This window comes from Triplophysa dalaica, chromosome 8 (assembly GCF_015846415.1).
Source record: "Triplophysa dalaica isolate WHDGS20190420 chromosome 8, ASM1584641v1, whole genome shotgun sequence".
NCBI lineage: Eukaryota > Metazoa > Chordata > Actinopteri > Cypriniformes > Nemacheilidae > Triplophysa > Triplophysa dalaica.
The window spans coordinates 3,476,963-3,489,924 of NC_079549.1; the positions used below are offsets into that span (position 1 = coordinate 3,476,963).

At 40.4% G+C, this 12,962-nt stretch overlaps 1 protein-coding gene across 4 annotated transcripts in view; it reads right to left on the bottom strand.

The window, feature by feature from the left end:
- The window catches only part of raph1a (Ras association (RalGDS/AF-6) and pleckstrin homology domains 1a), a 59,844-nt gene that overhangs the window by 22,011 nt on the left and 24,871 nt on the right, over nucleotides 1–12,962 (bottom strand). The window contains exons 1-5 of one of the 4 annotated variants that reach the window (XM_056754984.1): nucleotides 10,335–10,358; nucleotides 4,264–4,383; nucleotides 3,830–3,932; nucleotides 2,672–3,294; nucleotides 1,114–1,188 (exon numbers count right to left, since the gene is read on the bottom strand). In XM_056754984.1, coding sequence (XP_056610962.1) covers nucleotides 1,114–1,188; nucleotides 2,672–3,294; nucleotides 3,830–3,932; nucleotides 4,264–4,383 — 921 coding nt within the window. In that variant the 5' untranslated portion in view covers nucleotides 10,335–10,358. Of the gene's footprint in view, nucleotides 1–1,113; nucleotides 1,189–2,671; nucleotides 3,295–3,829; nucleotides 3,933–4,263; nucleotides 4,384–9,833; nucleotides 10,271–10,334; nucleotides 10,359–12,962 lie in introns of those variants that run through there. The other 3 variants (XM_056754983.1, XM_056754982.1, XM_056754985.1) reach the window with 3 other exon arrangements.

Consider the following 12,962-nt stretch of genomic DNA (forward strand, 5'->3'; position numbering starts at 1 on the left):
TGTCACTCGCTACCTCACGAGTGTGTCCGTAGACAACAGATCTAGGGATGTACCTCTCTAATGAACAAACACACGCAAACCCAGAGGGATGACATGGTCACACATCCCTCCCATTCATCACCGCAGATGTTCAGGTGATCCAGAGTTGTTTTCAACAACTTTATCAATAGCAATGATGCGGTTTTGCCAGCAATTGAGGTAAGCAAATACAGTTTTACTCTGTTGATCTCAAATGTCCAAATGTTTAACTGTGTTCATTTAACACCACTTACCCACACCAAAACACAAACATCTTCATTCAGATGTTATAATGGGCAACACGGCTCACAGCGCACAAATTTTCAAAACATTTTAAAGCATGCGTGTACATGCTATACAGATAATGTAAACTTATAGTAACCTAACAGTCATAGTGCCAAACAGTTGTATTTATTATAAGTTGACAACTTTAATTTATACAAATCATATAGAATAAAACCGATTAGAAATAAATAGAGATTGGATGAAAACTAAAGGCCAATTCACACGGTTTGAAACCAGTAAAAAAAACAGGAATCAAGGATGGAACTCATGTCTCCGTGTCAATTCCTTCGCATCAACTATGTATAGATGAGTTCAAAAATGTACTATTACTTATAATTAATTATATAAAAAAAATCATTTTAAACTGTAAAGCACTATGACTTCCAACAATACAAAAAGAAGGTTAAAGTGAAAATTAATCGGCGCAGCATTCATGTGTTATGGAGTGTCACGATCGCAGTATGTGATGTGGAGTCACCGTGCACTCACAACTTGAATTGTTTATTGGTTTAACGTAAACATTTGACGTTCCTTGATATCCCGTCTCGACAGGCCAAAGATGAGCATGTTAACAGGGTCGAGCCAGCAAAGGTTAAAGGTTAAAATATACGTGAAAATTAGTGACGAGAATTAAAGCGCAAACAGTGTTATTTTGCTAAGAGTTTCCTCTTACATCTTCATACTTCACATCAAGACTCACAATGGGTGAGAACAGAACAATACATGTGAAGAAAGAATCATGCTGGCGTGCACAGAAGTGTTAGGAAGCAACCAAGAGAAACTCATCCAGAAAGGGCAAGAGCGCTTCACCTTGGTCAGCAAGTGAGAGGGCTTTCCTGCAATGCTTTTCAGAATGAGAGAGGTCTCCCTGTCCAGATACGAGTGCTTTGTGCAGAGAGAGAGAGAGGAGAGATAAGAGTCATTAGTGCTGTGATTAATGAACATTAATGATTCATAGTGTGAAAGCACGAGGGAAACGTGTGCAATAATCACTCAAGCTAAACAAAAAACGTACTGCCTCCTCACGGATCCAAAAACAAGTTTTGATGGGTATTATTCTACATGCACATAGAAAGAGGCATTGTGGCGTAAACACAAAGGTGCTATAAGAGGGTTTCCCCAGGATTACATGCGTCTACTTGATAGGTGCCACTAAAAAAGGTCCTGAGAATGAATGTCTGTCTTTTTCTAGCCAATGAAAGAACATTATCTCTTTTGTGTTGAAGTTTTCTAAGACTGGATTGGCCGACATCCTTGGAGGTGGTGTATGTGGGTGTCGTGAACCGGCTGAAATCCCTTAGAGCTCCTTTGCAGACTTTTACGGGTGTAACGTTCATGTAAAATCAGCAAAAAAGAGCAGGTTTTCTCTGCCAAAGGTAAACAACCAGATATAAGCTAGCGGCATGTAGGTCAATCATGTCTGTCAGTAAACGTCTATAGGATGGATGAGCAGATTAGTGAAATCCCCTTCCATCTATCTGCACTCTAAAACTATTCTGCTGCAGACGGTTAAAAGCACAAAAAAACTTCTGCATGTTTAGACAGCAGTGTGATCTGTGTGCTTTTCAAAACCATTAACACTGTTACTGTTGCACATGATGCACAATGACAAAAGAGAAACCTCAAGCCCAGCTAAAAAGTCGGTATATATTTACCTATTAACTGTGTGGGTTAGATTGTGTCTACTCTAAACACAACAAATTTACAACGTTATACGAATGTGCTGGTGTAAACACTCATATCGAAGGCTACGGTGAGACTAAAAGCAGTTTTTATTTGGCCTATTTGTCGGGGGCAGAAGCAATGCTATTCTGTATGCTTAGTGTCCTACGGATTCTATGGCTCTGTTCCAAAAACCTAGTGAGCGGACTACGAAGGCAGCATTTTTAAAGGAATTTTTTCCTATTTTTTGGAAATATTCTCATTCTTCATCTCCCCCAGAGTTAATAGGTTGAGTTTGGAATCTTTTCAGCCAATCTCCGGAGGTGCGTTTCAAACGGGATATATCGCCCTTCGAAGGGCACTTTGGGAAGTTGACACCACACAAAATGTTACTCAAAATAAAGAGAATTGCTCGTTTTGCCAAGTGAATTTTAAAAGGGCAAATTAAGGGATACAATTGTGTTTTACAAATCAAGAGGAGTAGGGCATAGGGGTGATCACTTTGGAATGGAACGCTGGACGGGGTTTTTGGAACAGATTCTTTCTTTCAGCGTTCTATTAACTACTGTTGACAAAGCACCTGCTCTAACTTTAAACACACACAAATCTGCATAAAGATGAGAAGTGACAAGAAGAAGCAGATTAAGTATCAAACAATTCTGAAATGAACTCTTGAAGCAGCACTGTGCCGTTAAGCATCGTTTACCTCTGAACTCGGCTGTTCCTGGCCGTCTCGTACCCCGTCCTGATCAGACTTGGGTTTGTCTATGTCCAGCGAGTCCATGCTGGACGCAGAGGCGGAGTTAATGCTAGAGCGAGAAGAATGGACAAAGGACCGCACATCATGCTCGGTGACCGTACCCACGGACCCCGTCCTGCGATGATGGTGTGAAGCCGGCCGCTTCACGGTGGAGGTAGAGTACGGAGCGGAGGCTGTAGAGCTTAAAGAGGTGGTGCTCTGTCTGGCTGCTTCGTCCATGCTCTGAGATGCTTTCTCCAGCTGGGCCGTGATGTCATCTAGAGAGAAGTTGGATGCCAGCGGGGGTCTGCTGCTGGGGGTGCCCACTCTGACCGTGGATGCGGGCGATGCACGGGTGCTGCTGCTGGTGCTGCCTCCGCTACTGCTCGCCCCTCCGCTGCTGCTGCCGCCCGTGTGCTTGGTGCTATGACTGCGGCCGGCCGGCGGCTTCTGACGGATTTTGGCGTCCCCGGCAATGCCGAGGCGGGAGGAGCCGCTGGGTTTACCGATGGTGCTGAGCTCCTGCTCGATGGAGCAGAGGTCTGCCATCAGAGCGTCCAGATCTACAGAGTCACCCTGGTTCAGAGCCTCTGTAAGACGACAGAATTTTACATAACGTACATAAACAATCAATCTTTATAATGACTTTTTATCTAATGAGGATGAATAGCCAATTGATGATTATTTTAGAATGTCCCCTTATATAAAACATATTATAAAATATATTATTATACAGCCCACCTCAAGGTCAATGATTAGGAAATATCCTGTACACCCACTCATGAGATCATGATTATATTCACATGTTTATCCCCCAATGAAGGCAGATTATTTGGCAATATGTCTCTCCCCATTATCCTGACTAACTTAAAGATGACATCAATGTATAGCCCCCTCATAAGCAGGTCCAGATGAAATATCAAGATCTTTTTTATGAAGTAATTTGAAGGGTGGGGGAACACTGAAGGACAGACTGCTGATCTTGTGATGACGAGACAATATGGAATGTATTTCCAACGATTAAGTCATAATTGTTTCAGAATGAATGTCTGGCTCATGAACACATTATGAAATTCAAATAATAACACGATATGATGGAATGTGGCGTATATAATGTGACCTCACCGTTGATGTTATAAACTGAGAAGCGGTAAGCCATGTTGGCCATGTTTGACTCTTGTCTGAGGGGGGCCTTCTGCATCTTCTCTGGTCTCCCATCATCCAGACTCTAAAGACAAGATAGACACATTAAAACAAAGAGTGAAAACACTGTATACACAAAGTCTCATGTATCTCTCACAGATGTAATTTTTTATTAAAACACCTTGTTATGCATCAATAAAAGCCCCTACAATACACTAGAATAGTATGTTTGAATTCATCTTTGTTAAAAAGATTTTTAAATGGGTGTTACGTGTGGTTTATTTCAACAGCACAAGAAAATTATGGTTTACGGTAGTAATAAGACGATATAAAACGGGTTTTGATGTCACGCTTTGCAAAAATGAGGGGTGAACAATATTACAGGATAATTATTACAGGAGATGTTTCAGTCCCACCTTTGTTAGTTTGTCTAGCTCTCCAAGCCATGCTCCAAACATTTTATCCAGGTCCTGGTCCTCTTTATCGCTGTCCTCCTCTGCAGCATGATCCAGTTCATCATCTGAAAACTGCTCCATCTGAAACACATCCAGAAAGAGCAGAACCGATCATGAGAAATTCAAGTTGACAATTACGTTTCCGAGAAAATTGTGAATAATACTCGTCTACAATCACATTTTGAGCGTGGCTTACTATATTGTTATTTGGAGCCAGTTTAGAATAGCCACCTAACAATTTGCTCCGAAAAGCGAGGGGTGCTATGATTGGCCAGTTAACCAGTGTGTAGTGATTGGTCGAATACTGCAAGCGTGTGACAGAAATGTAACATGAGGTTCCAAAGCAATTGTACTGACTGGCACGCCCAACCTTACTTGCGTATACATTTGCGCAATCTTGGTCAAATCATACTGCGAACTGACGTAGATTTGTGGGGGTGTGGTTACAAGAGGCTTTATTAAGCAGGTCTGGGTGAGCAGTTGCTTTTAGATAGAATTCATCGTTTTTCGACACTTTAATTTTTACAATTTTAAGTGTCTAAAACATGCAATTATAACCCACCTAAGACACAGAAAAACACGTATTTGCGCCATATGACCCCTTTAAATAAACTTAATTAAACTTTTTTTCCTGACAATCACAAACAAATGCTATAGATCCTTGTAAAAATCTATTCACTTAAGCATGCTGTATCGGAGATACACATTTCATTTTTTTTTCAATTGAATGCAATTATTGATATATTTGGTAACACCCCATTATTAGTGGTTGTTATACGTCATTGACCCATACACATGTTGTTCAGTAAATAAACCACTGGTCACAAATGATGTTTATGACAGCAAGACATTTAAACAGAATATTTTGCCTCTACTGCACAAGCCATACTTTTTCACTTCTCCCTCACATTTCATCATCATGCACATGCCAAATAAATCACACACTGCCCTCTGGTGGCCATGTAATAAACACACACACACACACACCCTGATAATATAGTATGACAGGGAGCCACTGTTGTCACACTGTAAATTATGGAGTGTTCATGTAATAACACAGGCATTATGTTTATAGAAATTATCTATGAGAGCATGAAAGATCAAGAGTCAACTAAAACACAGAGCAGGAGTGTGTGTGTGAGTGTGTTATACAGATGTAGACATATCAGTGTCTTATTATCAGTGTATGTATCAGATGGTCTGGAAATGGTTGTAAATGGTTTTGGTACAGTTAACATAAACACGAATGATTCGCTGTTATAACGCGCAGCCAATCGACGGCCTCCAGACTCTAATCACCTAAATAAGTGTAATGTAAATGTAAAGCAGATTAAGACCAGAGAGAATGTTTGGATACTAGCCTCCATGAACAAAACTAGCAGGAGTATAACAACACTATGTAGTCCTGAATTAAACTAATCCTCTTAGATTATAACAATTCTTGCAATGTACTTTGGACTGAAACGTCACCTTCTGGACAAGCTGTGCCAGGCCACAATCTCCAGCAAATATCAACCATGTTATAGAAAGAAAATGTATTTAACAATTAAGACCCACGATTAAATGTCATTACGTAGGTCACGTAAAATATGGAGGCATTATTTTCATGTATATAAATGAGATTTCATTTTGCATGTACATCTTCAAAGATTTATTAAACATTCGTTTATATATTTATTTAACAAGACTTAATTTGGAAAATGGCGAAAGGACAGGAAATGACCACAAGCTGGGACCAGAAATCGGGTTGCCTCAAGCGCTGTTGCACAACACGTCGGCGTGTAGCCCACCAGGCTACTGGCGCCGACCAAACAGCAAACATGTAAATTTGTTTACGCATTAGCCAGAAGCTTTTACCAAAGCAATTTGCAGTGCATTTAAGGTATAGAATAGATCAGTCCATGCACTCCCCGAGAATCATGATGGCATGCTCTACAAGTCCAACAACAGGAAGCAGAAATAAATGACAAGTGCGGGCCAGATGTTCCGAGTTTAGTCGTTCATCAGAACAGCTGGCAGAATCATTCGAAATAACGGAGAGACCTGGGACCACCACAAATCTCTTCCCCACACCGGCAGAGATGAAGAACGCTGAACGGCAACTACATAACATGCTCTCCGTGACCGCCCAAGTGATGTAGCAGTTCTCATTTCATAATATGCTAAGCTTTTTCCAAACTGTTACAAATGGTGCCACCACGGTAAGTCTGAAAACATGGTATCAGGACTCAGATTCCTCAGAGAAGCCGAGGCGTTACAGCTATATCAGCAACTGTTTGTTTTATCTGAGGAGAGAGAGTAAGTGAAACCAGGGCGAGAATTAAAGAGAAGACTTTCGGAGTGCTGTGCTACAATTAGCTTCATGCGGTGAGCAGCCCTGTGATTTGGGCCAGGCCTGGCAGGCCCGGGGCGTGGGCCGCTCTGCTCATGATGCAGACGTGCCCGGAAAGGTCCCCGCTGACAGACTGTACCGGCAAGGGTGTGGAGGAAAGAGCGTGTGCATGTATACATGTGACAACGACATCATCGACGAAAGGTCTGCGATCGGAACTTTGCACGTGTCGCCGCGCTACTCGTGTCTGATAGTTCCTGGACGGGATTGCTTGGCTGACGCTTCCTTTATGCAGATCCAGTCTGGAGTCACGGCCGCCACGTGCAGCGTCAAGCCTGCGGAGGAACCATCTGTTTCACATCACTGCCTTGCACATTCCAAACACAGTAAGCACTTTACCGTGATGGAGTAAAGCAGGCAGGCCTGTTGCCTCCTACACATTAGAGCCAGCGGTGTTTCTACTTATTAATAACAGCAACACGTGTTCTAGCGACAACGCAATGCTCTCACAGAGTCAAAATTTGTTTGATTTTGCCGAGTGTGTTGTCTGTCAATGGACCACTCCTAATTCAGGAATAATTGCACTTCGTTGTTTATTAATGTCACATTTTGTAAAGAATATGTGAGTGGCAACCTAATATCGGCTATGTTTAGACAGCCACATCGATGAAGTGGTTGCCAGGGTGTTGCTACTCAGTCGCTAATGTGTTCTGCATTTAAAATAAATAGAAAAAATTGCCTCAAAGGGATAGTTCACCCAAAACTTTGAATTCTGTCAATTCCTCACCCTGAAGTTGTTCCGAACCTGTAAAATGTCTTTGTTTAGTTAAACACAAATGAAAATATTTGGAAGAATGTAGGAAACCAAACAATTCTGGGTAACCTTTGACAACCACAGTAGTTAGGATTATAGTTTTCTACTGTAGTAGTCCAGAACAAACACCCTTCCAAATATACTTTTTTGATCTGAACAATGGAACTTATACAGGCTTGAACCTAACTGAGGGTGAGTGTATGATGACAAAATTTTTGGGTGAATTACACCTTTGGGTGAATTGTTCCAAACCTGTAAAAATTTATCTTTGGCTTGAAAGAATGTTTGCAACTAGAAGGAAAAAAATTTAAATTCTTTTTCCACTCTCGAAATGTCAAAATAGTGCTGGTTGAGCTAAATAAGTATGAAGTATCATTATTCAATCAGCAGTTACTGTTTGTGTTTAAAAAAATCTGTAAAGCTACAACAATGCTAATAGTGATTTTTACAATTTAGCATTGTTGCAATGCAGCTTTGCAGACAATGTTTTGACACAAACAATTGCTGCTGATTGAATAATGATACTTCATACTTATTTAGCTCAGCCAGCACTATGTTGACATTTCGAGAGTGGAAAAAGATCAGGCAGTTACAATAAACGCAGTCTGACAGAAGTCATTTACATTTCTACTGATAACATATCAGAACCATGAGCGGAAAAACATTCAATCCAAGCACGCCGCGGCTGCATGTGTAGGAGGACAGTCTAATTTGAACAGGAAGTGTGCGAATGTCATGATTCTTCATCCCCCTCGCGGCATGTTGTGTAAGACATCTCCTAAGATTAGAACCACACCAAACTACCGCGATTTCACAACAAACACGCACTCCCAAATGCAGTTAATCAAAAGAGATGATTCATTCCATTTAATGGCATTTGAGATTATGTAATGCATGGCCCTTATCTGATCCTAGGTCAGAAAATAACATCGCAATCGAGAACCGCCACACATCTCCACCCAAAGATGGCATTTGTTAATGGTTCGGGCTCAGAGAGGTATGTTATTCTCCAAAAGTGATCCAAATGTGAATTTGACAATGTGAGCCAAATCCTGAAGACTTTAAAGAATTGACGCCACTCCTATTCACTGTATAATCATGAATAAAAATACAATGATAGCATGTTGTGTGTTCCACAGTAGCAATATGGGTTTGGAACATGATGGAAAATACATAATGACTAAATTTTTAGGATCATGTACTGATCTTTTAATGGATTCTCCCAATGATGTGTCGTAACATGCGGTAGAAATACCAGCGTTTTTACTCACTCATGCAGTCTGACACCAAAGCATGGCAGAAAATCGTCTGACCACTCAGCAGACCAATGCGGTGATCTCACAGTTACAACATTGTGTTCCACAATCAGACATATCGAGATACGCCTGTATCCCCGAATGATCCATTTTTCCCATGACGCCAACTTCACACAGTCTCCAAATGGAGAACAACTGTGTGAATTGTGCTTCTCCCTGCATGACCTCATACCATAAAACCATAATCTTTGATCTCAGGGTCAGAGGTCTGAGTCAGCAATGTGTGTCTGAGGGAACCGACTCGAATTGCCCCACGATCGGTTCACGGATCCCAGATGTCTGTTAAACGGAGAGTGTTAAATTTGCTTTAGCATCAATTGATGCCATTTTCAAACTCAACAGAAAAAGCACAATGATGCAATTTAAAGTGGATATGCGGGATTTGTGGGTCCATCAGAAATTAAGTTCAGGATGAGTCTGCAATCTGTTAAAAATGGAAGGCAAGCTTTGAAGTGAGGTTGTGACCCCTGTAAATCCTTCACAACACATGGCAGGACCAGAATGTGTGACTGTTATGGGATCGCAGTCACACTAACACAAACCACAGACCCAAGCTGGTCTTCAGGAAACAATGCATCTCCAACGCTCATCACCTATGAGCACGTCAATGACCGCTAACATCGACAGTTCTGAACTCAGGAAGCCACAAAAGATGGTTATATTAAATGGTTATACACCGACAAGCAGATAATATGGTATTCTCAATCACGTTTGGAGGCATTTCCCACAATTCCATTATCAGAACAATAAATCCAACTACACAGACACATAAAGTTTCAATCTTGGAAGAAACTATGAACATATGGCATAAGCTAAGCAGTTTAGCATTGATGCGAACGTTATTAAAACTCAAATAAAGGAAGTCAATGTTGTTTGGTTACCAACATTCTTCTCATCATTTGTGTTCTGCAGAAGATATTCAGTCATACAGGTTTGACATAAAGGTCAGCAAATGAAAGAAATTTGAAATATCCCTTTATGGAGAATTTGGCTAGGTGCTTCTCTAAAGAAGAGTAAGGCTACGATCAACGGCCCTATAAAGAGAACTGGTTGATTAAGCAGCATCTACCTTCTTTGTGTACCATCAATGTAAATGCTCCTCAAACCACACTAGTCCAGTGAGAAGCTTTAAAGACACTTTTCCCACGACTGGGATGGCATCACAGCTGTCATCTTCAGGGAAGGGTGACTATGGACACGACCGCAGTAAAGCTCCTCGCACAAGGCCGATTCCAGCTGAGATGAATGTGAGGCAGGAAGAAACGGTTTAGAATGAAATCCAGATTTCTTCTCAAGTTCACTCTCCCTTCATCTCAAAGAGAAAAACAACTGTGGCCGTGCTGAGGACGAGCTGGCCTCGGCCATCGTAGGAAAAAATGAAAACGTATCAACAAGAGAGTCCAACTCTCAGCTCAGTATTCCAGATGTGAGCGAGGGAGCATGGAAACACACAAACACAACACGTTCTTCTCTTTCTCGTGCAAAAAAACCACACACAAAAATAGCCTGAAAATGAGTAAAATGGTTGATGAGTTATTGGAAAATGTACACACAAAAGGAGCAGCTATACCTTTTTCCACCCAGCATACCTCTCTATTTGTCTCCCTTCTTCGTTGCAATTTAATTGAGATCCTCCCCAAAGAAAGAGTTGGCTGAAGAAGGCCTTCGATAGAGTCAACATAAACATTACCAGTGCAATGTTTAGACTGAAGTCCAGGGTACAGCGAAGATTAAACCGCCAGAGTACCCACTTCAAAAACTTTCACAACAAAACCAAAAATGACCAGCCAATGAGAATTGAGACAGAATAGGAGAAACTATCTATTTAAAAAAAAAAGTGTAGTTTTACAGAATTTTACTATTTTATTCAAAAGATTTTTCATGTATTTTTAAAATGCTGTAAACAAAAAATGCTGTCAAATTAAAGGCTCTCCTAATTTTCGGGTGCCCCAGCTGCTGCAAAATTGCATTAAATGTTTATTATATTGTATCTAAAGCAGTGGGCCATGGCTCCATGGGGGGCCCCCAAGATGGATCCAGGGGCCCACAGATCTTGTGGCATTTATGAAATGCAGACATTTATCATAGATTTTATGCAATCAGACATCAGAAAAATAAGACCACCAAAAAAAAGAATTGATGTTCCAGCATTGTATAACTGAATATGTTTTAAGTTTAAGATTATAAGTCTTTATTTGGGGGGCCGCAAAGCAATGCACTCTATATGAAGGGGGCCTAACAACGAAAAAACACTGATCTAAAGGACCTCCCCAGTGCAACTTCCAGCCAGTGTTTGCATGTGTGTGTGTGTTTATATATATACACAACAGACACATCTGCATCTCAAATCAAATAACCCAAAATAGCAAATCAAATCTTCAGAGATTTTGGGGTTCTCACAGAAAAATAATATGTTTGCTATGCAATGCAAATGTCATTATCGGCTATCAAGGATGACTTCACTAAATAAACATTGCAATCCAGCAAGTACCCCTTTTATGACAAAGCAATTGCAAGCATTTGTAGACTAACAGGAACCAGAATCATTCAATTCCTCTTGAAATATTCTCTTCAGTTAACACAAGAAAGTTTACAGGAGCTCACGGCACAAACCGATTTGAGCTCTGAAGCAACGTGCACAAAGTACACAGTGCCCTGGTAATGTTTGAGTTAGTTTGTTGCTCAACAGATGCTACGATCCAACATAATAATCCAATTCAAGTCAGAGCAGGTTGTACTCGACCGCATACAACAGACGTTTAAGGTTCAGCAATGCTGGTGCTCGGCCAATGCCACTGTTTCTGGCACAGTCCTCACATATGGTAGCGATCACAGAGCGATTCCGACTGATCCCAGAGCTACGGCACTGAGATCCTTAAGAGCTATTAAAACGACAATTTATCTCCGAGATAGGCAAAAAAATTCAAAATCTGCATGTGACAGACAGCCACGTTGTGTTTGGGAGAAACGGACTGAAAATATAAAGCCAGCCAGAGAAAATCATAACAAAAAATACAGTGTCTGAGGAAGTGTGGTGGAAATGTTTAAGACATCTGCAGGCCGAGAATAAGGGATGGAATGTGTCCTCTTGGACAGGTCTGACAAATAGGACTTGATTACTTTTCCATTTACTCCACGAGGCCTGGATGGTTATTTCCATTAGATTTTTTCGCAGCATGACCGTATATTTACATACGATGACTTGATGTACCAAATTGCACATTCCAATGTATGAGATCAGCTCCGAGCAACGTATCCATAACATGCACCGTCCATGAACCATGTGTGTTCAATTCAAATGTATTTTTATAGCACTTTTCATATTTTTGCATTGCTTTAATATCGCCAAAGAAAAAGTCCAAAAACTGGAAAGAAAAAGTACATAAAATTCATTGTACACTATATACATTTTTCCAAATGGATGTTGTAAGCAGAAAAAAATTGTCTTAAAGTTTGCAATCTGACTTATTTAATCATAGTGCTATAAAGCAAGTGTTTAATGTAACACCTCATCTACAACATAAAAAAAATTATATTTCGCCAAAAAAATTTGCAGTGTATTCTATATTGTACTGTAAAACCCCTTTCTGCTTTTAACTGGCCATGCGGGCTATTGATACAGTCATGTTGGTTAACTTGTTAAATGTTAACCAATAGCCAAACAGTTTTGTTCAATGTCTTTTGCAAGTTATAGTCTAAAATAGTGCAGATTGCATAATATAAGCATTGCCGTTTATGCAACGAATATTAGAGGAATAATAGAATAAAAAAGAAATTGAGATGCGTCAAGATGCTCCTGAGGATGAACGTCCTTTGAGGCTTCAAATCTGGTAAAATAAACTCAAAAGTGAGTGTAGTCCTTTACATTCCACCAAAAACAGTCATTCTAGTATTTTTTTATAATCCAATCAAATCACAGTGGATAAATTCAAGTCCCACTCTACTATATTTTTGCAGGGAATATTCTGCTTATAAATACATTCTACTTGATTTATAAGAAGAGAATAACAATTTAAGGAGATTCTCACATTTTGTATGCTTGGACGTTCACCAAAATATCACTGGAATAAAGCTGTAGTGAAACAGATGAGGTATATAAAACTAGTCCCTGTTCCGAATTCACATTCATGTCATTACATAACCACGATATGTAATTGTGGTGTTTCACTGGGCCTGTCCAAGTGCAACATAATGTGCT